We start from the raw sequence: 27,938 nt of genomic DNA, 5'->3' as shown, positions 1-27,938 counted from the left end.
CAACTAAAATTAAAAAGAAAAAGAAAAAAAACAACAACAGCACCTACGTAGCGGTTCGATAACCCTAGAAAGAGATAAACTCGTAATTCCACTTCAATAACGTTAGCTGTTTTCTGCATACGGGCCTCTGTAGTAACCTGAACCATTCGTAGTAAATGGGGGGGACACATTTTTAAATATCGTTATTCAACGCAAAACATATGTAAAAGCATGCTAGAATGATTTATTTCAACGCAGTACAATATTCAGATTTTTGACATATATATACGTGCTAATAATAAGGTCTGTTTTTTTCGTTGTAGGTTTATAAACAGGCAAGCCACCCCTACAGCGTCGAGCGGATGAAACTGTCACTCAAGGCGAAACGTGAGAGTTGATTTTCAGCAAGACCGGCAGCAGAACTGTACCAGTCGTGTCAGATAGAGGAGAGGCAGTGTGAGGTGCACGTGAGACATTGTGACTTATATTTCAGGCATTATAAAATTCAACTGGAATATCCTTGACCATTTCTTGCTCAAAAAAGGTAACAATATGTATTTCCCTATTTTTTAAATTCATTATTATTGTTATTATATTATATATTCCTTTTCAGTCAGATAGGGATGGATGCGCATGCAGACTCGGTGCAGTGTATGATGAAATACCCCACATGTCTGGGCACTGGCATTTTAGCCAGGGAATAAAATGTTAGGTTATTCTCTGTTTAAGATTTACACGAAGGATATGTCATATCTATAATGGAATGTAGAAAATGTGTATTAATGGAGATTCATTTTAGCTGAAAGCTTAGAGAGCTTTATCAGTTGTATGTAAGCCGCGATGGAGAGTAGGAGAAGGCTGGCATGCCATGCCTCATCATTTTTTGATCAGCATGCCACTGGATCGTTTTTGGGACATTCAACTTGAAATATGTTAAAGTGATATTACTGAACGGATATCCGATAAAATAAGCGTTTTCCATTGTGTAGTAAAGTGTCGGAAATATCACAATAAAAAAAAGAATTATTTCCTTTATGTAGCCGCCGTGAGAGCATTGACCAATCACCCACCGTGTTTGGGTTCTTATGCAAATGACCTCGTGTATTGCCGGGGAAGCTCAATTATTAAAGCGCGGGTGAAGACGCTCATTTTCCGAGCAAACCTAATACTGTTCGATACTGAATACATGTCAAATACACAACAGTTAGAATGAAAATAAAATAAAACAATACGTTATGGTATGGTATAGACACAAATATTCGTCGTGTGGAAATGAAACGACCTGGTGTATTTGAATACTGTGTAACGCCTTTTCATATTGTCTAGCTATTACTAGCCTACATCTTACAATCCTACTATAATATTCCTGTTATTGTTGCATACATTATTTTAGTATCAGTAGGTTAAATCACGGGATGCTATTTTCATTAAATGTACAGCCTCTAAAAAAAATACCAACCTGTACTTGTCCTTGTCGCTGGAGTGGTAGCATCAAGGATACATCTCTTGTACCTTTTTGACCTTTTTATGTTTTTAAAAAATATATATATATATTTTACCTGAGAACGTGGATGTGGTGTGTTAGCAATAAATTAGCATTTACAGTAGGGTGTCAAACATACAGTGTGAACCAGCCCTATAAAGGTTATAACCTGGCCAAGAAAATATTTATAATTTAAAATAAAATAATTATGTGGACAGTAAGTGAACTGAAATATTGGTCTCTGTTATTCTACTAGGTAACAAAATATTCCAATCACAAAATTAGCAAGATAAAATTGTCGTAGGAACCCTAATTAAATTCATTTCAGTTCACTAACACTACAAAATACTTATTCAAACGCTGTGAAACTTGGAAAATTCGTTTTCTTGGTATTGACTTGCAGTCTGTTCATGTGTTTTGTGGGTGATATGCACCCACTGGCCACTTTAAGAAGGACACCTGTACTCTTGTGCTCATTTGTGTAGTTATTCAATCAGCCAATCATATGTCAGCAGAGCTATGCATAAAATGATGCCAGTACAGTTCATGTTCATTTTGAATATTGGAAAAACATTGCCAGGTCTGTTTGCAATCTTCAACTGTCAACTATCTTCAATTTGTAAAGGTACACTATATTTAGACTTCCAGATAAGATACATACTAATGATATAAAGAAAAAATATCTTTAATGGTAACACCTAAGCGACAAGGAAAGGTACAGTTTAATGCCTTTATTATACCACTCCTCGCTGTGAGAGGAATATGTCAGTTAGGTTGTTTGCAATACGGTCTAGAAGGAGTTCACTGTTCTTTTTTTTATTCTTTATCCCAACAGCCTGTCACATAACAATGAGGCCGTAAATATCACCTCGCTCCAAGATTTCTCATTAATATTCCATTTGAAGCACGTGACTTTAAAGAAGAGATTTTAAGGTTCTTCAGGCACGTTTCCTGCCCTTCATCCCAAACCAAAAAAGGCATTTCACCCCTTAGGAACGATTGACTTATCAAATGCCCAAAAACAGCAAATCCGTCAAGAGAGAGCTTGACGATGATGTCATTGAATCTGCCAAAGATTTGCTTTCCAACGAGGATGCATGTGATGAGCCGTTTCAGAAGAGCATGGTGAGTGTGAAAAACGCAGCCGGCTGTGAGGAGCGGCACGTGAAGGAAGGCTCTGTTGATCCCGAAGAGGAAGAGGAGGAAGATGAAGGCGAGGAGAGGCCCGCATGGAGCAGCAAGCTCCAGTACATCCTCGCACAGGTGGGCTTCTCAGTGGGCCTTGGCAACGTCTGGAGATTCCCATACATGTGCCAGAAGAACGGAGGTGGTAAGTTGACCAGCAAATCTGAAGGGCTGTATTTTAACTCCTATAGTGTTGAAATTGCCTAATGCCTGCAACCTGCTGAAGTACTGAATTAACACCTAAGTATTGAATGAGCAACATCTGTACATTATTGAATGAACACCGGTAAAGCAAGCACTGAAGATAAATGCATGAATGAATAGAGTCACATGAATAAATGAATAGAGTATTTCATGAATGAATGAATAGAGTATTTCAGTATAAATCAATATGTTTCAGGCTGCAGCTTTCCATTAACATTTATACTAATGAATTTTCATTTACACAGTTGTAACAGTAATTATCAATGCATCATTGAACTCACACCTTTGAATTAGATCTTATGTACACTATTAAATCAGTTCTTACAACATTGGCTTAATAGTTCAAGTGTTGAATTCACTTATACAGTGAAATTTTATATAAATCTGTTCATCACTTTGGAGTCTTTATGCACCTGGGCATAGTATTTGTAAGTGTCAGTTGTTGTTGTTGTTGTTGTTGTTGTTGTTGTTGTTGTTAGGACAGATATATGAATGAAAAGCCTGCAATACTAGTGTTTAGGTGTATCTATCCTAAAGAGAATGTAGGACGTATCCAGCAGCATCACACCTCCCTGCTTGTTGCACTGAAACTGGGCAGCTGAAGTTCAGTCAAAGAGTGGAAAAAGACCAGGCGATGTTTTTCTATTCTTTATCTGTCCAGTTTTCAGTGTCCAGTTCTGAACTCAATTAACCACTCTTTACAACTGTGGTAAGCAGAAAAGTATTCTTAGATGCACAACACTTCATACCTTGAGGCGAATGGGCTACAAGAGCAGAAGACCACATTGAGTTCCATTTCAGTTGAAGATCAGACGAATAGTGGAAAAAGTTGAAAATTGTTTTTCAGTTCCGTAAGTGTCCAACTTTGGTCAGCCTGTACCCAATGTAGCCTCAGATTTCTGTTCTTTGCTGACAGGAACCTCAGGACTCTACATTAAGAGTTTTTCTTAATTACGAAAATTAATAAAAACAAAAATTATAAATAAAAAATATTTGTATTTAGGAGTACAGTCAAAAATTTAGGATGTTTTTATTTAGGATATAAAATTTATAATAAACTTTTTTGTTAAAGTTGTTTTTTTTTGTTGTTTTTTTGAGGGATGGTAACATTATTGTGCCACAATATAATGCACAAGTAGGCATGAGAACTTTTTAATTATGATAGAATTTAGGAACATAGTGTGAGCCATGACAAATTAATTTACCTTCTTATAAATGAAATGAAAATATTACATTCAGTTTTACAGGCTGTATGCAAAAAACAACAACCGTTAACCTGTTCCACCTTGTAAACAAATACAAAAAACGTCAATGTTCAGTCTTTGAAGTCTGCTCCTCTTAAATATATTTAAAGCTACACTATTAGCCATTTTCCAAATTCTCCAAAGCCAATTCTCGAACTGCTCTGTGTATATTGTGTATATCTGAATAATCTCATGTAGGATGTGATTGGCTGAGTTTATTTACCCGCCAGATGCAAAGTGCTTTAGTTTAATGGTGATCGAACGATACCGATCCAAATACCAATCTTTTTTTGTTTAAGCTTTAATCAGAAGCTCTATCATAAACAGTTAAATGTAAGCTCTTGGTCACTGTTAATTGAATTAAAATAATAGCAATGACAAATAGTGTTGGATAATTTATAAATAAACAAGCATAAAATATTTCTTTTTAAATAAAAATTATATATATTAGGAAAGATGCCGTGGTGGCTACACAAGCATATCACAGTCACAAGTTCAGATCTTTTGCATGAGATTGGCAAGTTGAAAGAAGCAGATGATTTGCAGTGTGACTCTTGTCATCATAATGGCTTCTTTGCAGTATTTGCACACTTGTTCAGTTGACTGAGGTGATAAAAAGCAGTGTGAAAGTAACTGTTGCGCGATGTAGATGTGTTTTGGAGTTGTAGTTTTTATTCTGATTGTATTATACAACGCCGAACAGGTCACTCGCACTGGTGCGCATATATATATTTTTTTCACAGTCGCACAAAGTAATCTTCAGTCGCAAATGCGACTAAAATGGTCACACTGTACAAGATATGGTGTATAGTCCATCCTGAGATGCTTTTCTGCTCACTTTGGTTGTAAAGAGTGGCTGTTTGAGTTCCTGTAGCCTTCCTGTCAGCTCGAGCCAATCCGGCAATTCTCCTGTAACGCTGCTCTTACACTTGCAGAAGCCTCACACTGGATGTTTTTTTGTTTTTCACACCATTCTGGATAAACTCTATAGATTGTTGTTTGAAATACTCAGAGCAGCTCATCTGGCATCAACAACCATGCTGTGGCCAAAGGCCTGTATCTTGATGATTTTATGCATTGTGCTGCTGCCACATGGTTGGCTGATTGGACAATTGCATGGATGAGCAAGGTACAGATGATGGCTGGTGAGCGTTTGTCAGGGATGTCCAATCTTATCCACAAAGGGCCCGTGTGGGTGCAGGTTTTCATTCCGGTTAAGCAGGAGCCACACCTGATTCCACCAATTTCAATAGACTATTGGGTGTGGCTTCTTGGGTGGAATGAAAACCTGGAGTGAAAGCCCTTTCTGTATAAGGTTGGACACAAGGTTTCCTTGTGCCATGTGACGAAGTGTCTACAGAGCAAGGTGTGTCTTTGCTTACGTAAGTGGACCATAACATACAGCAATTACGGTATGCTTACTCATTCCTAATTCTGTCTACTCTAGCTAGATTTAAGTACAATTCTGTATATTCTGGATTAATAGTCACTGACTGACTGTCCGTTTTAAGTGAATGTGGCTGCCCTGATGCACTGGTCTGTAATTAGATTAAAGAGGCCAGGCAGTGTGTGTGGCATTGATTAAGGCTGTCTGTCTCTGTGTGCTTGCTGTCTCTACCCTAAACACCGGCTGCTCACCGTCACACCAGACAACTGTAGCCGCTAACAAACTAGCACACCCCTTCTCTCAGTCACAGCACCATAACCTAATGGCCACCTTTTGTAAAATGTCATTGTAAAATTGTTCACCAATTAGAAACATATGATTTTTCATTTATTTATTTCACATTTGTTTGAATAATTGCTTGGTATGAGAGAGTGTCATATATCCCTTTGTGTTACTGTTACTGAAACCATGATGAACGAAAAGTACTCATTAGAATTTTATAATGTACATGGTGAGTAATGCAGTGTTAATTTAATCTCTATAAAGTTTCAGTTTACCCTTTTTTGTAACAGTTTGACTGTTAGATATTGGCAAATTATGTAGTCCTATATACCATGCTGCTGCATTGTTGTGTTTTGAAGCATGGTTCTTAACCTGCTCAGGACTGTGACATGAAGAATCTTAAATATTGCCCAGTAATTTACAATAATTTACTCACTTTAAATACTTCTAATCCACTCCTTGCATCACAGTTTAGATGGTTGTTTTTTGTTTGTTTATTTTTATTTGTCTGGATTATAACCAAGCAGTACACTGAATTTTTGGATTTTTATTTATTCACAGTTTGATTTTCAAGATGGATGTTGATTTTATATATATATATATATATATATATATATATATATATATATATATATATATATATATAAAATATATATATACAGCAGGATTTATTTATTTCTTTTTGGGAGTTTTATTGGTTTAGCTTTTTATATGGTTACCTAACACACTGAGTCCCATAGTTACACTTAGTCCCTATAGTCCCTAGTCTTGGTCCCTATTTGTACTGTGGTGGAAAAAGCTATCAACATCCCATTTGTATTGGGGTTAAAGTGATAACAGCCTCTTAGGTTTAAAATGTCACATTTCATTCCATTGTATACAAGTTATATGGAGGAATGACCATATCCACTTGACCTGATCTGACTTGATTTATAAAAAAAATACTGCATAATTTCATTATGTTAAAAATATGACCCAAAACCGAATTTGAATGTACTGCATTTTTGACGTATTTAACTGTGATGTGTGGCAAAATTAAATTTCAATTCAATTCACTTTTATTTTACATTTACCACATTCATTTAGCATTTATTTTTATAGCACTTTCTTAACACTGGACATTGGCCCAAAGCAGCTTTACAGAAATATATAAATTCAGGATATAGATTTTAAGTGTATGAGTTTATCCCTAATGAGCAAGCCAGAGGCGACGGTGGCAAGGAAAAACTCCCTGAGACGATATGAGGAAGAAACCTTGAGAGGAACCAGACTCAAAAGGAAACCCATCCTCATCTGGGTGACAATGAATTGTGCAATTATAAATAATTTCCTTCTTTAAATTTGCTAATACTACATGGTCCAATAGTGCAGTTGTGTAGCCAGGAAATTCATTACAGTTTTTACATGAAGTCTGTTTTGTTGAACTTATCCACTGTTCACTGTTGAAGATTTGAGTGCAAAACTTTTTTTGTGTGTTTGTGGCAGTTGCAGTCCTAAAGCTATAATAGCTATTGTAGTCCTAGCCATCATAGCATAACTGTTTGTATGAATTGTGGTTCAAAGCCATCTTTATGGATGGGATCAGGCAGGTCTGGAGAGCAGAAGGGGTCAGGATCACTGGTATCTCCAGAGTATCATGTGTAGCTTAACAGAGAGGGAGAGATATTGCCCCGTAATGGTTAAGGACAATGTACTTTGCGTAAGTGCAAGCAGGGACTCCAGCAAGACTAGCTTTGACCACATATCTAAAAGGGAGAGCCAGAAGGTAACACAGACATGAGGGCACCCAAATCTCTGGAAGACTGAAACAGGTTTCCCTCAAGAATTACCCTGTATTTAGAACCACCAATTATTCCTTCAATTCTGACCAGTTTGCCAGTCCCTGCTGATGGAAAAACATCCCCACAGCAAGATGCTGCCACCACCATCTATGGGGATGGTGGTCTCAGGGTGATGAGAGGTGTTGTGTTTGCGTTAGACATAGCATTTTCCTTGATTGCCAAAAAGCTCAGTTTTAGTCTCATCTGACCAGAGTACCTTCTTCTATATTTTTTCTCCCACATGCCTTTTGGTGAACAGCAAATGTGTTTGCTTATTTTTTTTATATAAGGAATGGCTTTTTTCTGCCCATTCTTCTGTAAAGCCCAGCTCTGTGGAGTGTATGGCTTAAAGTGGTCCTATGGACAGGTTTCTCCAATCTCCGCTGTGGAGCTTTGCAGCTCCTCCAGGGTTATCTTTGGTCTTGTTAATGCCCTTCTTGCCTGGTCCGTGAGTTTTGGTGGGCAGCCCTCTCTTGGCAGGTTTGTTGTGGTGCCATATAGGGATGTCACGATACCAAAAATCTAGTAGTCAGTACCGATACCACCAAAGTACACGATACTCGATACCAAAGTAAATACCACGGTGTGGTATAAAAAATAAAAAAATTTAAAACTCTCCTGGAGGACATCCTCTGGCTGATACTGGCCAAAAGAGAGAGAGGGGGATATTTTAGTTAACACTGTCTGACAGTGAGTGGAGGCTACAGTGGATGTGCACTCCTAAACACACACACACACACACCCCTTATACATTTATAGCATTAGTTTAAATTCACTGATCTGGTGGTAGGCCAGAAAGATTTATTAAAACTATTAACAGTTCAATGATTATTAGTGACATTAGGCCACATTTAGCTGACAGGTCACGGGCTGAATGGCGATGCATGGTGGTAGTTTATAACATTGGAATGCGTTAGCGTTATTAACAAATAACTGACAAAGGTAAACATTACATGGAGCATAACATTAGCTGGTTTCACGGCAACAATGCCAGCTGCCTCAAACAAACATAATATTGGACCATCTTTCAGGTGTTTCCTCGCTTTGTTTGAAATGAACGATAGCATCGGTTGCACACCGGCTTAAAAGAATCAGTTATGATTACGTTTACATGGACAGCAGTAATCTAATTATTGACCTTACTCTGAGTAAGACAATAATGTGATTAAGGTGTTTACATGAGTCGCTTTTAGAATATTCCTTTCATGTACCCATTTTACATGTTATAGAACATAGTTCGATTAACAGCACACGTCATTACATCACCGTGCCACGCCATCCGACGTCCCTCCAGAATTTCACATCAATATACAATTCGTCTTCATTATGGTACCGTATACAGTTTTGGGTGTATTTATTAAAAATTTTTACGAACGCTTTAAGTGCGGTTAATTATTTGTCATGCTGTACGTGCAAATAGACAACTGCTTGAACCCATGGGCTGCGTCCCAAACCGCGTACTTACCGTCTATTTAGTAGACGAGATATATGTATTTCTCCTACTACAGGCCTATAGTAGGTAAGTATGCGGTTTGGGACGCAGCCATGCTCTCTTGTTTGCCGTAAAACGGTTGAGCACTGCCGTGTGTGATCATGTCCTATCGCAAAATGCTGTGAAAATTCTCACATGACGTTAATAATGTGATTAAGGTGTTTACATGTCTGTAATACACGTCGATAATGCGACTAAAACAGGAGTACTCCAGATGTCTTAATTCAGTTTGTGTTTACTTCGAGTATGACCTTAAACATATTAAGGTAATTAAAAATTGCTGTTTACATGGTAGTTTCTTAATCAAAGTATTGTCTTAATCGGGTTAATAGTGGATTATTGTTGTCCATGTAAACGCACTGACTATGTTTGTTGTCATCTGCCACGAATGCGAAGTATTTACATATTCCATCCCACCTTTCCTCTCAACAAGTCGTGGTGGAGCTAAACTTCTGTAGTTTTTCCCATGTGCTTGCAGTTGTTGTTCTTCTTTACCACTTGTGGACCGACTAAAATACTTGCGCATATTTGCTGCCCCATCAGGTCCTGAAGAATTGCATCTTCGGTACCTTCAATAGAACGGTACGAACGCTACTGCAGAAAAACAAGTACCGTCATGTTTTAAGAATGTTGGTACCGACTTGGTACCGAAGTATCGGTTCTTGTGACATCCCTAGTGCCATCTTCTTTCCATTTTTTTAATAATGGATTTAATGATTGTCCATAGGATGTTCAAAGTTTCCAACCCAACCCTGATCTGTATTTCTCCACAACTTTGGCCCTGACCTGTTTGGAGAGCTCCTTGGTCTTTATGGTGCCACTTGCTTGGTGGTGTCCCTTGCTCGGTGGTGTTGCAGACTCTGGGGCCTTTCAGAACAGGTCTGTGTATATATACTGAGATCATGTGATGCTTAGATTGCACACCATGGGCTTTATTGAACTAATTATGTGACTTCTGAAGGTAATTGGTTGCACCAGATCTTATTTAGGGGCTTCATAGCAAAGGGGGTGAATACATATGCACGCACCACTTTTTCCATTTTAATTTTTGTTTGTTTTTAAATAAGGGTTTTTTGTTGCTGTTTGTTGTTGTTTGTTTTTCATTTCACTTCAACAATTTGGACTATTTTGTGTATGTCCATTACTTGAAATCCAAGTAAAATCCATTTAAATTACAAGTTGTGATGCAACAAAATAGTAAAAAATGCCAAGGGGGGTGAATACTTTAATTTAATGGAATGAATACTTTTGCACAGTGATACCACACTGTTGAGTCCCATTAAAGAAGTATGGATTCCCAACTTCCTAAAAATCCCAATTTCACCCTTGTAAGTAAATAAGTAACTAAGAAAGTAAGTAAATAAATAAAAAGTCTACTACTGCAATTAAACAGTGATGTTCTTCCAGCTAGTTTAAAAGAAGCATTATGGGGCAGTAAAGCAGAAATTACTATCAATAGCAGGGTAAAGAATATTCCTTTTGTTATGCCCTCAGCAACAGACAGTGAACACAGTGTGTTAAGTCAAGTAAAATGGCATAGCTGTTTTTCTGTCTCTGAGGCTTACAAGCACGTGCTAGTGTTGGGAAGAAGTGATGCTCTCTTTCTCTTTTTCTCTCTCTCAATGAGTAAAAGCTCTGTACAGTATCTACTTGCCTCCCTTACCTCTGTCTCATTCAGAAGTTTATGTCTGTTTTTCTATGTGCTCTGTTGCCGTTTAAGTCCCACTCTTATCCATCTCAATGGGCTTCCGCTGTACTCTTCCTTAACCACAAACCTTAATATGGCTGTAGTAAGCACTTTTGAATGCTTGATTCTGATTGGTCAGAAGCTGTTGATTTTTGTAGCAGCAGCTCTGATAATAGTTCTGACCAAGGATTATATTAATGTACTCATTCTAATATGTTGTCATTTATACAGTATAGTAAGAACTTACACAGGGACTTGTTTGGTGGACATGCCACATAAACAGATTAATAAGACATGTACAGTGCCCTCCAGTAATATTAGCACCGTTGGTAAATATGAGCAAAGAAAGCTGTGAAAAAATTCTTTATTGTTAAAAAAAAATTGTCGTTATTAATAATTGTTGCGCACCTATTTTTGGCACCCTTTTAGTCAATACTTTGTGCTACCTCCCTTTGCCAAAATAACAGCTCTGAGTCTTCTCCTATAATGCCTGATGAGGTTGGAGAATACATGGCAAGGGATCTGAGACCATTCCTCCATACAGAATCTCTCCAGATTCTTCGAGGTTCATGTTGGTGGACTGTCCTCTTCAGTTCACAGTTGATTTAAAATGTTTATTTAATTTTTTATAACGGTATAGCTCTGACACTAGTCCTGGCTGTAAGGTAAAATGCAGTTGTATATTAATGTGCTTTTTCTAATATGTAATAGAACACTTTTTTAAAAAAAAATTTAAAGCATTTTTGGAAGGAGTCTCCAGTGTTAGTACTTTGTAACAGTCTGAGATAAAGCTGTTCGTTTATGTTTTCTAACACTCAAAAGTGTTTTAGGCAAAGGAATTTGCGGTTTCTCACTGACATGCTAAAAAAAATTTTATATCGTTATTACCTAAAGACAGAGAAGAGAGTCTGGTGAGGGAATGGCTGTTTATATCTACTGTAACATAAGTGATAACTGGAACTAACTTGTTTCATGGACAATCCACAGAATTGAATGTACCTTTTAAACAAATAATGACATTCATCATTTAATTATATAATTTGGTATAATGAATAAAACACATCAAGATATATATCACACCACTTCCTTGTTAATAATTTTTTTTATTACAGCATGCCCTGTCGTGTCCTTACTTATATTCTATTATTTCTCTAAGACGAGACTCCTTTATGTTTATAGGAGCCTACCTGGTGCCCTACTTCATCTTGCTTGTGGCGATTGGGATCCCGCTGTTCTTCCTGGAGCTGGCTGTGGGCCAGCGCATCCGTCGCGGCAGCATCGGCGTCTGGAACTACATCAGCCCTCGACTGGGTGGCATCGGCTTTGCCAGCTGTGTGGTTAGTTCAGCACAGAGATTCCATCTGGTAGCCTGTATGCATGATTTTAATTTTTTTTTTCAGGTGTATGATAAAAATTGGCAAAAGCAGACCATTGCCTGAGAGACAGTGGGCTAATTAAACTAATTCTCAAAGTGGGCTAATGAGGCATTTGATGGCTGCACCTTGTGATTTATGTCTGTATCTCTTTACATGTGTTCTCTGCCCTCGCAGGTGTGCTTCTTTGTGGCACTTTATTACAATGTCATCATCGGGTGGAGTCTGTTCTACTTCTCACAGTCATTTCAGCAGCCTCTTCCCTGGCACGAGTGTCCTCTGATCAAAAACAACAGCACCACATGTGAGCCAGCACCTTAATGTTTCCTTTCTTATTAAATCCGCACATGCATCTATGTAGAGTAAATAACATTTCTAATAATTTGGCAAAGAATAAGTTCAAATAGGACACAATCTGGGTGCACAGTGGCTTAGTGGTTAGCACGTTCGCCTCACACCTTGGGGGTTTGATTCCCACACGTGGCCCTGTGTGTGCGCGGAGTTTGCATGTTCTCCCCGTGCTGTGGGGGTTTCCTCCGGGTACTCCAGTTTACTCCCCCAGTCCAAAGACATGCGTAGTAGGTTGATTGGCATGTCTAAAATGTCCGTAGTGCATGAATGGGTGTGTGAGTGTGTATGTGATTGTGCCCTGCGATGGATTGGCACCCTGTCCAGGGTGTACCCTCCCTTGTGCCCGATGCTCCCTGGGATATGCTCCAGGTTTCCCCGTGACCCTGATAAGGATATGCGGTATAGAAGATACCAGACACAACCTCCATCCTGTTCTCATGTTATTTTCAGATGTGGTGCCTGAGTGCGAGAAGAGCTCGGCCACTACCTACTACTGGTACCGTGAGGCTCTGGATATATCCAACTCCATCTCAGAGAGCGGAGGACTCAATTGGAAGATGACGTCGTGCCTGCTGGCTGCGTGGTCCATGGTGTGTCTGGCCATGATCAAAGGTATCCAGTCCTCAGGGAAGGTAAGAGATGAAGAACCATGTTAATTAAAGGAGATGAAGTAGTACATTTTGTAGTACAGCATTTCAGTATGATAAGGACACAAAGTGGCAGTGATGAACACAATCAATATGTATGTGTGGATTTAAATATTAGAGTGGTTAAATGGAATATTGATAGACTGCAAACCGGTAAAAACTTACTACCATTGCTTTATACTAGAGGTGTGTGTAAGGACTCAGATCCCCCAGGACCAAACAAAAAAAGTTGCAAGAGTGGGCTGTACTTACTTTCTCATGAGTGGGGGGTCGGTGGTCAGAAAGGCCATGTTCATTAACATTAGAGTGTACGGATCTTGCATTCGTTCATTTGTCAACAGAAACAGGCACTGTGATTTACAGTATAAATCCCCCCCCCCCCCCCAACAAATGATGATAGTGATGAAAGTAATTAATAGCCATTATTTTGAAAGAATGAAAGAAATACCAGAACTAATATTTAAAGAAAAACACTGAACAGTTAAACCTTGGATCAAAGTAACGCACATATGAAATAATAAAGAAATATTTTAATCAAAAGGATAAACTCCGGAGTGCAGATGTTAGACTGAAAATTGTAGTCTCTTCTTAGAAAACAGCCATAATAATAAAACCATTAATAAGGCAATTGCAGTACCGAGATAAAACGTTCCGTGATTGCAACGTGACCTTTAAATTTGCTTGTAGCAGGTCACTTCAGTAATGCCTGAAGCCTTTAGTTCCTCATATGATCCATGTGAGCCTGGCGTGGCTTATCCCTGGGCTGTTTGACGTCAGAGTTCTCCTGACCCCTCTCCTTTAGGTTTTCTCTTATCTTGTGACCGACATTAAGCAGCAAAAGGATAATCCAAATGAAAGGAATTCCATTTAATAACCAAAGGACTGCATGTGTCAAATGCCAGATGATGGTCTTTCATTTGAATTTACAATGGCAGAATGAAATGTGATGCCAAGATCTTGGGTCTGGATTCTGCTCATCATCAAACAAATCACAGAAAACTGAGACAGACCAGTATTCATCGGGATAGGCAGTTCTGTTTTGGGGTTTAGTCTGTGTTAACTGTCTGTGCTGTGGAGATATGGCATCCTGTTCCACTCTAGTTTTGTCTTTTAGACCAGACAATGCAGGATGCTTTCTTTCACTGAAGGCTGCCTGTAATAAATCACCAAATTCACCACTTTCATTCCAGTAGGTATGAGCTGATAACCAGTTTTTAACATGAATTACAGTGTACTTCCTTCCTATATCCAGGGGGCTGCCACTGTAGACAGAAATGTGAGCAGCAATTGCACGCCACAGAATTCAGTCCTGTCCCATTTGGAGTGCAGCATAAGGATCAGTCCATTGATGAATCTTATTTTGGCCAAATTTGAAGGCAGCAGTAAATTTTCAACTCAAATGCTATGCCTGTTGTTTTTTGTTGAATTGCTACTACAATGATGCATAGTAATCTTTTTACTACCATAATATTATATGCCATGATAAAATGTTAGGCAAGTGAATTACACTACATCTGTGCTTCATTTTCACAAAGTAACTTCTGTATGTTTACCTATTTTTTAGCTTTTAATACAAATTATTAGTGTGTTATATACTAATATGCTCATCAGTGTATTTTCTATATTACCATGTAAAATGCAAAACAAACAAAAAACTACAGCTTCTTAAGTGGGAGTGAGTTTAATTATTTTTGGCCCTTTGTGTCCTGAATGTTTAGTCCTCATGTCTAGTGTCCAGTGACATGTGTTAAAGTCTAAATTCCTTCTCTCTTTTTTTTGTGGAAATTTGCAACATTTCCAAAAATTAACAGCTGAATCATCAACTTCTACTCAAAAACAAGCAGCTTCATGTCCTTGTCCACTAACAAGGCCACTTGTTACAGTGTGACCTCGGCACCTCAGTGTGGGCCTCAGTCTGACAGCATGGTGGTGAAACTCTGTGCCTGAACTCTGCTGGAATCTGAATGGGATCAGTGAAGTCTTTTGAAGATTAACAACAAAAGAATATTAATGTTCCATTCAGAGTTTCCACCAAAGTGCATTTTAAAAAAAGATAACACTGAGGTGCTTTTCTCTTGACATTCTGTACAAGTGTGGAGGGCGTGTGCAAAAAAGGGAACCCAAAAAAAAAAAACCGTGTAGGTTGCCATGGTTTTTCGCGCCTTGTTCTCCCAAGCCAAGTGAACAATGCCATAAATGTGCCACTTTCCGAGGTACAGTATGTTGTGAGAGGGAAACGTGGTGTTTAGGAGACGGCAGATTGCCATGAAAATGCTCCTCAGAAATGTATGAGTCAGTTCTGGTGGACCATGAAATCTTAAAGCCTCATCCTGTAATTAGTTCCAAGTTGCCAATTTTTGTCCTTGATCTCCATAATACTTGTTTTGCTTCAGATACCTCACTGAATTGAGTAATAATATAATATTATAATAAATATTAAGCATTTTTTAAAATTAAATTAAATATGTATTAATGCCATGCTCACTGCATAAATAGTATAAAAATGAAAACAATGCATTATAGCATTGAGCTCATGTCAGCTTAACATTTTTAGGTAGAATCAGTGAGAAATCAATAAAAGCATTCCTTTAAGAACCATGTATAAATACATTTATTCATATCATGAATATCCATATACTGTATGTATATACTTCCAAGTAATTGATAAAAATACTCTTTGTCCAATTTATTAGGTACACCTGCACATCTGCGATTATCTAATCTGTCACTCATGCAGATAGTGTTTCAGTTAATGTTCACCTCAAACTTCAGAACTAAGGAAAAAAAAAATTATCTCCGCGACTTTGACTGTGGCATGGTTGTTGGTACCAGACTCTTGGTACAGTAGGGACACAGAAATAAGGATTTCAAAAATAGCAGGAAAAAAGCCAGAGAGGCCAGGAGTAGTGAAGGGGATAAATACTTTCTTTTGTCATGCAATACTATTCTTTCAGGGGGTCCCGAAATCCTAGCTACAGCCCTGCTGTACAGTACTCCTTGAAGTGTAGCACAGTATGGGTTTATTTGTGTTGGCTATAAGTGCTGGTTTGCAGTGAGGTGAGGTCCGAAAGTCTGAGAGCACTAGTAAAAAAAAAAATGCTTCTATTTTGCATTCTTTCCTAATATTTAATACAACAATTGTAATTACAAATTATAACATTGACAGCAACCTGAGTGAAAAATTCAGAGTTTCTTAGTATTTGGTTTGTTGCCTTTTTGCTTTGACAGTGTGCACTTGAGCTGGCATGGACTCTTAAATGGACAAGTTTTGTGCAAAACCTTATGATCCATTTTAAAATACATCGGAGTGTCGTCTGATCACAAAGCAGTTAACATGGTCAATATTCGCTTACATTTAAATAGTAACCTAGAAGTAGTGCAGAACATGGAATATTAAATATTCATGATATTGAACATTTGCTTTCTTTGTTTAAAAAAAAAAATTAATCAAAACCCTTCAGTTTATTTTAAATGGGGAAAAAAATCCCATATTTTCAGTGTGGTCTCAGATATTTAGACCGGTTCTAGAACAGCCATACATTTAATGGTTTTTTACACAGGTTAAACTTGTGTAAAAATGCCCACGTTATGGCTGCAGTGATTTTATGTGTCCCTCGGGGACGAGTGTTTTAAAGGCGATATTAGACAGCCTGTGAACAAAACATGAGATTGCATGCCCTCTACAGGGCAATTATTGTTGTGTTCAGTACAAGAGTAGGAACATATGCTGTTTTTATACAACACAAATTAGAATTAAGTGTAAATAAAAAGCAGTTCCTGTTTGTAAACACCGTTCCCAGATGCATACAGTGTTCTGCTAGCAGGTTATTACGTCTTACTTTATCTTCCAGAAGCTTAATTGTGAGTAATGAAATGCTGGTTCTGATTGGCTACAGGTGATGTACTTCAGCTCCCTCTTCCCGTATGTGGTGCTAATCTGTTTCCTGGTGAGAGCCCTCCTACTGAAAGGTTCTGTGGATGGCATCATCCACATGTTCACCCCCAAGGTGAGAGACAGAGACCCCCAGCTGGCTGTGTATGTATATGTGGATGCACACAATTTGTACGCCTTATGCAGAATCACTAAGCCAAGGACAACGGTTAAGTGCAATTAATTTAACGAGCTGAAGCTCTAATGCAAACAACATCACTGATTTACAGCAATCACAGACAAATTGTTCATCACCAATTCCTCCGTGGGCTCCTCTACTTGGTCTAACAGAATATCCAGAAAACAATGAGCGTAGCTATGGAAACGGCAGTGTCCTGTCTGGTCCCTCATCGTTCACTGGTGCACCGTGACACAGTTATATTAATGTTATATTAAAGAAATCCTCATGTTTCTGTATGCACCGCATCTATAGTGTAAGTGTGATTACCACTAACATGTTTTCGCATAACTCGCTTATAATGTCTTTGTTTATGTGATGCAAATTTACTACAGTCCTTACACTTTTAACAGTAAAAGCCTAATTATGATGAGACAGGCATTAGAAAATCCCTCATCAAAGCTGTTTTTATGTAAGGAATAAAACACTTGGGCATACTGTTAAACATTGCTGAATCAGTGACAGAGTGGTGCAATGTATCCTGATGTATTTTATTCCTCTTATACCACAGCAGTTTACCATTGCTAACATTTTTCAATTTTTTTTATTAAAGAATGGCACTTTCCTCTCACTCTTGAACTTAATAGTAATAACTTAATAATACTGCAGGCTCATGCTACCAAGAGACAGTAAAACTCTCCGTCCTGAAGAGTTTTCTTTGTCAGGAAAAATTCAAGTTACAGCTTTACCACTGCTACATGGGACTGACACTGGACACTCCTTCCAGAATGATAAAATAACCTTCTCACAGAAAACAATATTAAAAATTACACTTTTAATTTTTTAATTTCTTAATTTCTATGCATGTTGTTACTATACTATGCTACTGTATAGTGTTTATATAATGTACAGTACTGTGCAAAGGTTTTAGGCACATGCAAAGAAATGCTGTAGAGCAAAGATGCCTTCAAAATAAGGAAATGAAATGTTTCTACATAAAAATAAAAAATAAAACAACCCCGTAAAGAGCAGTAAACAGTAATAAATGAAACAAAGTCAATATTTGGTGTGACAAAAAAATAAAATAATAATAATAATAATGTAATAATAGTCTCTGGTACAGTTTGTGCAGTTTTAACTGCATTTAAGGACATGAGCTGCAAGTTTTATTGAGCATCTTGCAGAACCATGCACAGTTCTTCTGGAGATTTTGACTGTCACACTTGCTTCTTACTTTTACAGCAAAATCCAGCAGCCTTAGTTTTTTTTTTTTTTTTTTTTTTTTTTTTTAAATCTTGGTCTGAAAACTGGTCTCTTGCATTATATGCTGCTTATACAAACATTACTGATATACAAACATTTAATTTTGTGCTAGAAAACTAATGTTCGGGAATCTTCAATGTTTTTTGTACTGACTTGATAATGTAGAAGTCATCAAATAAAAAATTTTGTACTAAAAGAAATAGGGTGTCTAAAACTTTTGCACAGTACTGTATACAATGTGCATTGTATGTATAGTATGTTGATGCTATACTGTATTAGAATGAGAGCATTATTATAAACTGCAGGGGCACCACTGTCAGAGCTGTGCTATTATAGACCATTTATCAACATTATCTTACCAATCAGAATTGAGAATTTAACAGTAAAATGTGTATAAGTAAGGAATAACAACAATAACGACAAGCCGTGCCGATATCCAGTATAACCGCACAATTCCAAGTGTGAGATCACTTTTCTACAACAGAAATTAATATTGAGCCTGTGAAATTTTGGACACAATATGCCAAATGTTCTGTTTATTTTTGCTCTGCTAGCAGAAATAGATCCCGAAGAAGCCACACTCGCTTTATAGCACGTTGTCTAGCTGACTAGCTACGTAGCTCACATCGATTAAAAGTGCTTCTGGTAAAATTGGTGTCCTGAACACAGACAAGCAGAGTGATACACCTAGTGAAACTTCCCAGGGTGGATATACTAAATAAAAGCAATCATGGAATGCTGCTCTTCCAATCAAATAAGTGGACCGGAACAAACTGTTTTACTAATGAAAATAATCCATGCCAGGATGCTGTGATGCAGCATGGCGTGAAGTGGTGGTAGATTTGTGCAACACGGTTCAGTTCTCAAGTCTGATTGGTCAAAAGCTGTGCATTATTTTTGTATAATAGCATGTAGTGATGCACCAAAATGAACATTCTTGGCCAAAGCCAAAACCGAATATAATGAAAAACTTGGCCGAATACCGAACATGTTTTTTTCGCGTTTTTTCCATATATTTTGACTTTTTTTTTCACCATTGCATAAATTAAATAGTCAAAATATGCTTTTTATTATTTTGTCTTGCTTTTCAAAGAAAAAAATCAATTACAAAAACTACAATTTCAAAATATTTATTTAACACTGAACATTTTTTTTTTCATTCCAGCAGGCATAGGCTACCAGCAAGGCACAATATAACTTTAAATAAATAAATGAGTAATATAAAAATATTTATATGTGGTCATCTTTGAGCCCCCCTTGAATAACCGATGTTAGGCCTATAACTGACTGCTGAAAGAATGTAACTCTGTAGCCTACAACAAAAAAGTGCATTAAAAAGTGCATTGACAAGAGTGCAAAAAATGGTTCTATTCGGTTCTATACGGCTGATTATATTGGGGATATATACCGCTCGCGTCCCTGTACACCTCGCGGAGTATTATAGTGGATGTAGTTAGTTAGATACGTTGTTAATGTTATGTTCCCTTAAATAAATATGTCTTTACCTGCTTCCGTACTCTACTCCCTTATGTCTCGTGACGTGACAGAAAACTCCGGAACAGAAACAAAACAAACGCACGTGTCCACAGTAAACAATGTCACGGTTGTCAACATCCGAAGAGCATGCGCTCATGCATGTAGCTCGTGCATGCACGTGCCCCCTCATCGCTACGAGCGCGCTGCCCGAAGTGGAGGTCGTGAAATTCGCGCATCTCACTCTGGTTGCTAGGCTATTTGACACATCATCAAACACGTCATTGTTCGGTCAAATTTATTCGGCCTTTTCACTTATTTGGCCGAACACCGAAAGTGCTTTTTTTTGCTATTTTTGGCCGAATAATTTCGGTGGCCGAACATTCAGTGCATCCCTAATAGCATGCTCGGAGAGTAGTTCCAGCTGTAACATGAATGATGAGTTTATATTAATGTGCTCATTCTAATACGTTACTGTTTTTATAGTAACAGCTCATTCACAGTGAGTTGTATTATGGACTCTCCACATACACAAACACACAAAGGTAATCCCATGTGTGAAATGATGAATTATATGGATTTAGAGCTTAATTTAAAATAAATTTACAGCTGCCCCAAAAGTTCTATTATAAGTGAGTTTGAGTAAACTTTTGTTTTTTCTCAGTGCAGAAAAACATGACAAAAGTCATGTTTGTGATAATCATACAGTAGAGAGATATTAAGTAGAACCTGCAGTAGTCCTCTGGTGTTGTTCAATAATGTCTACGAATTATTGAAATGAACAAATGCAGAATTCAAAATAAAAGGAGCATTAGGCTGTGTCATTTTATATCACATCAGTTTTCCATTTTGTTTTATCTGATATCTGAGGGCTCAACAGTGTAGATGAGACTGCAATAAGTGTGTTTGTGTATCCTGCATCAGTTGGAGATCATGCTGGAGCCTCAAGTGTGGCGTGAAGCTGCTTCACAGGTGTTCTTCGCTCTCGGCCTGGGTTTCGGTGGCGTCATTGCCTTCTCCAGTTACAACAAGCGCAGCAACAACTGCCATTTTGACGCCGTTCTCGTCTCTTTCATCAACTTCTTCACGTCTGTGCTGGCCACACTGGTGGTGTTCGCCGTGCTCGGCTTTAAAGCCAATATCATGAATGACAAGTGTGTCGAACTGTGAGTCCACAATCATACAGAATAATAAAATGGGCACAGGTGTTGTGCACCTAGTGTATGTTGGATTGATTTAAAGATTGCTGCAGAATGTCACTGCACATCTAATGCAACAGTATGTGAAACACTTTTTTTTTTGTTTTTTTGCTCTTTTCCCCTCAAATCCATATTCATCTTAGCCATGTTTAATAGTCGCCACAATAGTGGAAATAAGATTATGAACTGGAAAACCCCACAAACATCTGTTGTGTTTTATTAAATCCCAGAAACGCAAAAAAGATTGTTGGATACCTAGGCAACGAGATAAGTCCTAACTTAATTCCGCATCACATCAACTTAAGTCAAATGAGCACAGAAGACTACCAGCAGATGACCAGCATCATCCATGGCGTGATGGAGGGCGATTACCCTCGCCTGGGCCTGGACAGCTGTTCTCTAAAAGAGGAGCTCAACAAGGTAGAACTTCAGCATCTCAAAATTCCTACACAAAATATGCTGTAAAATCAGTCATTCATTGGACCTTAAACATATTGAACATGACAGTTTTTCTCATTTAATATCCTATTAATCATGGTTACTGTCTCTGAATGAACAAATTAATTAATATAAAATGTTATACATAACAAAGAAGTTTAGCAGGGATCCAAGTTTTGTCACACACAACCACTCTGAGCTCTCAGTGTTCAGGGCTACACCCAGCCCAGTATCCACATACAAAAGTCAGCAATTAGTTCTGTAACCCAAATCAACCGATTTATATTAAAGCTGCAATTTCACCCAACTTGCAATCATAGCACATGAACTCATTAGTCCTATCAGTTTTATCATATAGGTTGAAAGATAATAAACTGAAACGGTATATAAGCTTCAGTGCCTTCAAAGACATCCACAATAGAAACAAGACTCAAGAATTTATCTTTATTTTAAGCTCTTAACAGACTCACATAAGCTAAGTTAATCAGTTGGTTTATGTTTTCCATGTGAGTGCAAATGTTTGCATGCTCTATTAGTTTCTGATAGAAAATTATACATGCTTAATTTTACAGTTAATCTGCAAATCAGAATGCAGTGTTTATTTAATGGCTTTTTCCTATTGAAACCCCATAACAGTGCAAAAAATGACATTTTAGCAAATGGAAATATCTTGAAAATAAGCAAATGTATCTAGTGTTTCTTATTATTAGTAATATACAGTATATCCTTATTATTAATATAAAGGGTGTCCCAAAAGTCTCCATACACAGGGGACTATTTTTGCCAGCACCACATTGGTTGTGCCATTATCAGTGGATGTTCACGTCTCGGTTGGTCTCCAACACTTCCAGGCTTCTTGAATTTGTTCATAAGTTTGGCAGCAATGTCGTATGTGACGTGCTTGCCATGTTTTCTGTTAAAGTCCATCGCAACCTTGCAATAGCTTCCCAATTCAGCCAAGAGAACGATTTCTGTACTCTTGTCTTTTGTCAAAGGCGTTCTTAAAGGCTATCTAAAAAAAAATATAATATAAACCAAGTATGGAAAAATTTGTAATGTATGGGGGCTTTTGGGACAGCCTGTAGATTCCTATAAACCAATTATAAGATTGTTACACCAATTTCTAAACATTCTTTACTAATGTCAATCTTGAAATAGTATTATTCTATTGGCAGGTCATTTTGATTCTTTCAAGAAATAAATGCTTAAACTTCTTCACTATTTCAAGCTTGACATTAGTAAAAAAAAAAAAAAATGTCTAGAAATAGGTTTCATAATCATATTAGGTTTGTTGTAATCTTATAATAAGGAAAACTAGATCTATTTTACAATATTCAAGATATTGTTTTTTTTTAATATAACTATGTGATTCCTCACCATTTCAAGCAGTGTACTGTAAGCACAATATTTTCTAGTATAAAAGCCAATATCAACAAGTGGAAATTTATTATTATTATTATTATTATTATTATTATTATTATTTAAACTGGCAGAGCTTTTGAAAGTGTCTGGAGATGTGGAAGCAATCGGATGTTTCAGCTGGATGTTGTGGTGGTGTTTTTAATTGTATCAGCTTTATCTATCACCACAATTTTTTTTAATCACCACTAGGTGGTGGTAGAAGCATTTTGTTCAGGTTTACTGTCCATATGTCTGTCAGGGATACAAAGAAACAAAAAGGGCTAGACTTGTAGGCAGCAGTGGCATCCCTAATGGTATCAAATTATACATTGTGCTGGTGGTGTTTTTTTGGACCATCCCCAGTATTTTTCATTGTATCCCCAATAGCTGCTGCAGGTACGACGTATATTTGTAGGCCAACCCGGAAGTTAGCATCACCCTGGTTCCCTCGACAAAAATCCAATAGGATTTTTCAGTTGGCTTTTAGATTATTGCAGAAAATAAGCTCTGTGACAACGAAAGTTTGATTTTTACACGTTTTATTCATTAAGGTAATCTTCAAATGAACACAACATTTGTGAATTTTGAAGCCTAAATACAATTGCCAGACATAAAAAATCTAGAATATAAGTTGTAAGGATATAAGGATAGTAAGTTAGGATATAAATGAACTATGCCACTATGCTTCCGACAACTCTTTCAATCTTTATTTTAAAACACACTACAATTGGAAAATACTATTCATTGAAAATGTTCAAGTTGGAAAGTTTGAGTTGGAATTGTTAGCAAGAGCGTGAGTATAAACACAACGAGGCTGTAGTAGATGAGTTTTCCTTTTCGGCGTGGTGATGTTTAATGTCCCTGACAACCTCTGTAGTCCTGTTTAGCCACTCGTTAGCAACCGTCCTTTTCAAGACCCGAAAAAACCTTTTTTTAAAACATAAGTTGGGTATTACTGATGTATTTTATATAGTAGAATAAAACATAAAAATGTCTTGAGCTTGTGTTAACCACAGAACTTATTTCAGTCATTTAACCAAAAACCCATTCAAAAAACCCACTGACTTGGGGACGATGGAACTGGAAGTGCTAAAATGCTAACTCATTTCCGGAATTTAGGACTCATTCCTGCACCACTCTATACAGTGCTGCAGAGCTGTTATATATAGTGTGTCTTTGATAACAGTCTTGGGCTTTCCTTAATATGAGTGAGTAAGTGAGTGTGGGTGATTGAATGAGTGACTGGGTGAGAGTGTGAGGGAGTTAATTATAAGGCAGGTCTATGAGGTGCTTGAATAAAACAAAAACCCATCAAAATCTTCCTGTGAGGACAGACATTGAGATTTTAAAAAGGCTTTCTTGCACGGTTGAAACAATGGAAAATGGCATGGTTGGTGTCTGTGTGTCAGCAGGAAATTAAATCATCACCCTAACAAAGATGAAACCACATTGACCTTTATACCAGCCAGTAACCCATTCTGGTTTTCAGTTGTAGATGTAGTTAGTATTTTTGTCTCCATTCTGAAATATTTTTTGAAGCAACAATTATGGTCTTGTTTGATAGGTAGTTAATTACAATCAGAGAAGTGTAGCTTTTTGCATCACTTCTGGTTTACATATATTTTTGAGACAATAGTGATACTAAATGATACAAATGTAGAGTTCAGAGTTAGGCAGTCTTGCCTAAGCATAAATTATGTGATTTGTTTATGACTGAAAATCCATAGTTGCATTCCTGTACATTATATCACAGCAGGTTTAGAGAACTGTTCCAAGTTTATTCTCTACAGTTAATTTTCCGCACATTTTTCCATTCATGCTGAAATATGCCGTAAAGCAATTAGTAAACAGTTATGCTGCTTTTCTCGCTCTCTCTATCTCTCTCAGGCAGTGCAGGGTACAGGACTTGCCTTCATCGCCTTCACTGAAGCCATGACCCACTTCCCTGCCTCTCCTTTCTGGTCAGTCATGTTCTTCCTCATGTTGGTGAACCTGGGGCTGGGCAGCATGTTTGGCACAATCGAGGGTATCATAACACCCCTCGTGGACACTTTTAAAGTACGCAAGGAATACCTGACAGGTCAGAGCACAGCTAGCACAACTTTCACACACTGCAGTATTACATACATTTCATGTTGTAATATTCACGCGTTCTTCCTCCGGTGTTTTTACAGTCGGCTGCTGTTTCCTGGCATTCAGTATTGGTCTAATTTTTGTCCAGCGGTCAGGCAACTACTTTGTGGCCATGTTTGATGACTACTCTGCTACGCTGCCCCTCCTCATTGTAGTTCTTCTGGAAAACGTGGCTGTAGCCTGGGTTTATGGCACTGAAAAGTATGTTACACACAAGGAAGAATTTAATTGGGGGGGTTTTCATGTGTTTTGCACAAAGATGTGTTCTCTGTTCATTAACATAGAATGTCCTGTTGAAATGTGCTGTCTTATCCAGTGGTAGACATAATTAAAGGCCCCTATAGTGCCCTCCACTAATATTTGGTAAATATGAGCAAAGAAGGCTGTGAAATTCTGTCTTTATTGATTAACCTTTTGATCTTTTGTTCAAGAAATTCACAAAAATACTCTGCTCTCATGGATATCAAACAGTTGCAAAAACAACATTGGTTTCTCCAACAACAAAAAATATATATATAATTATTTTGTTAAATATAGGTATGCAACAATTATTGGCACACTTTTAGTCAGTACTTTGTGCTCTCTCCCTTTGCCAAGATAACAGCTCTGAGTCTTTTCCTATAATGACTGATGAGGTTGGAGAATACATGGCAAGGGATCTGAGACCGTTCCTCCGGGTCTACTAAAAAATGTTAAATATCACTGGGAAAATACTTAAAATCTATATTTCTCATATGAATTCATATGGGTGCTAATAATTGTTGCACACCTGTATTTAACAAAGGTTTATCAAAAAAATAAATAAACGTGTTTTATTTGCAATTGTTTGATATCCATGTGAGCAGAGTATTTTTGTGATTTTTTTAAAACAAAATATCAAAAGGCTAAACAATAAACACAATTTTTCACAGCTTTGCTTGCTCATATTTACCAAGGGTGTCAGTATTAGTGGAGGGCATTGTATACAGAGAGTAACAGTTACCAGCAGTTAGTGATTACCGTTCCACATCGAGTCAAATTAAAACAAACATAATTGAGGAAATAGTTTTAACGTTATTTGTAACATCCTATTACGAAAGTCTGGAAACATGGCTCTACATCAGTGCGTGTTGTAAGAAGCAGATGCAAATGTAAAATACAAGCAACTAAATTATTTAATGCTCTGACCATGCAGATGAAACGAAAATAATCCAGGCTTCAACTGACAAGTTGAATTGTGCCCATCTTCCTGTAGGTTTTTCGAGGATCTAAAGGACATGCTGGGTTTCACTCCGTTCCGTTATTATTACTACATGTGGAAGTATATTACTCCTCTGCTGCTGCTTGCCCTGCTGACTGCTAGTGCCATCCAGCTGGGCACAAGTCCTCCAAGATACAGAGCCTGGATCCAGGAGCTGGTTGGTCCTTTAATGATTTTTAGGGTTTGGGGATATTGGGGATAAAACAGTGCTGAATGGATGGTGCGTAACCCAAACTCAGGATTAAAGCATCTGTTTTTTGAATAATGTAGATGTTATCTATGTGTGTTTCAGGCTCAAGACCAATCACTCAGTTATCCTCCATGGGGCCTGGCTGTCTGCATCACGCTAGTGATCGCTGCTATTTTGCCTGTCCCTGTGGTGTTGGTGTTGCGATATTTCAACCTGATTGACGAGAAGTCTTGTGGCGCGTCCGCCGCCATCTACAAGAAGGGCCGGATCATTAAAGAGAGTGTTCACAGAAAAAGGCAAGAGGACGAGGGAGATGACACCAGTCTCCTTCAGGGAAAGACACCAAGGGAGACTCCTTCTCCCGTGCCGCCTAATAGTATGTACCACAGGGAGAGTAGCACCATAGCTCAAGCAGAGCCCGCCTCCAATGGCCACTTCAGCATCGGATATCTCATGGCCGACATGCCAGATATGCCAGAATCTGATTTATGAAGGCAAGTCATGTTTTGTTCCTGTCAGAGCTCAAGTTCAGGGCTTACATGTGAACATAAATCAGTACATTTGCCAGTCCACAGCATCTGTGCAACAAGTTAACAATCCATCTCACCTGTATTACCACAAATCTTCACCCTCACCCTTCAGTGTAACTCCCTTCCCCACCTCATTATGTTGTTATGAAAAACAGTATTTCATCTATAGATATCGTAGACACACCCGTGGCCCTAAACATTGCCCACGGTTTGCGCACTCCCTTTCTTTTCCTGTCACCTCTCTGATCAATGGAGATCTATAACCTCTGGGTTTCATTCTGTAAATAATGATCATGTCTGCAGTAAGAATAGTCGCTGTCCATCACTAACAAGATTAGAAACAGTTTAGCAGCTTCTGAAGCACTTAGAATGTACTGTAAGCATCAAATGTGAAAATAAACATGCAATATTACTTTGATTTGGCAAAATTATAGTTATAATATGCACCGTATGAATGAACTGTACAACCTAAAAATGACTGTTCAAATAATGTGTGCCTAATAATTTGTTTATACAATGTGGCTGTTGTACATTTAAGGTATGTTGTAAATATATATTATATTTATCTGATAGTTTGGATATCAAAACATGTATTTGGTATAAAATGCTCAAAACCCCAAATGCCATCTCTCTCTCTCTCTCTCTCTCTCTCTCTCTCTCTCTCTGTTTATGTAATGTCACTCTATGGCTATGTGACAGTTTTAACTGTAAATATAATTTTCCTTAAATGCTTTGACCTCTTTTTCAACATTACAATTAAAAATGAGAAGAAAAAAAAAACCAAGCACGTCACTGTTTTTTGTTCAGTCCACATTGTTTAATCACTGTTTATTTGGAAGAAAGTATAAAATTACAATAGTAACCAGAGTAATTATGTAACAATTAGGT

At 37.7% G+C, this 27,938-nt stretch overlaps 1 protein-coding gene across 1 annotated transcript; it reads left to right on the top strand.

The window, feature by feature from the left end:
• Nucleotides 1-307: 307 nt before the first annotated feature.
• On the top strand, nt 308-27,815 carry slc6a15 (solute carrier family 6 member 15). Its single transcript, XM_017465728.3, has 12 exons — nt 308-523; nt 2,298-2,792; nt 11,943-12,100; nt 12,314-12,440; nt 12,938-13,119; nt 17,031-17,141; nt 20,844-21,085; nt 21,349-21,538; nt 24,845-25,037; nt 25,132-25,291; nt 26,325-26,487; nt 26,623-27,815. The coding sequence occupies exons 2-12, from the start codon at nt 2,474-2,476 to the stop codon at nt 27,010-27,012; spliced, it is 2,235 nt and encodes a 744-aa protein (XP_017321217.1). The 5' UTR covers nt 308-523; nt 2,298-2,473; the 3' UTR covers nt 27,013-27,815.
• Nucleotides 27,816-27,938: the final 123 nt, after the last annotated feature.

This window comes from Ictalurus punctatus, chromosome 4 (genome assembly GCF_001660625.3).
Source record: "Ictalurus punctatus breed USDA103 chromosome 4, Coco_2.0, whole genome shotgun sequence".
In the NCBI taxonomy this organism is placed as follows: domain Eukaryota; kingdom Metazoa; phylum Chordata; class Actinopteri; order Siluriformes; family Ictaluridae; genus Ictalurus; species Ictalurus punctatus.
This window is presented reverse-complemented; position numbering and strand designations above follow the sequence as displayed.

Coding starts and splice junctions, on each gene's coding strand:
- slc6a15 (XM_017465728.3), top strand. CDS start 2,474: ATGCCCAAAAACAGCAAATCCGTCAAGAGAGAGCTTGACGATGATGTC. Junction 12,101..12,313: donor TCGGCTTTGCCAGCTGTGTG/GTTAGTTCAGCA, acceptor CTGCCCTCGCAG/GTGTGCTTCTTTGTGGCACT. Junction 26,488..26,622: donor GAGCCTGGATCCAGGAGCTG/GTTGGTCCTTTA, acceptor TGTGTGTTTCAG/GCTCAAGACCAATCACTCAG.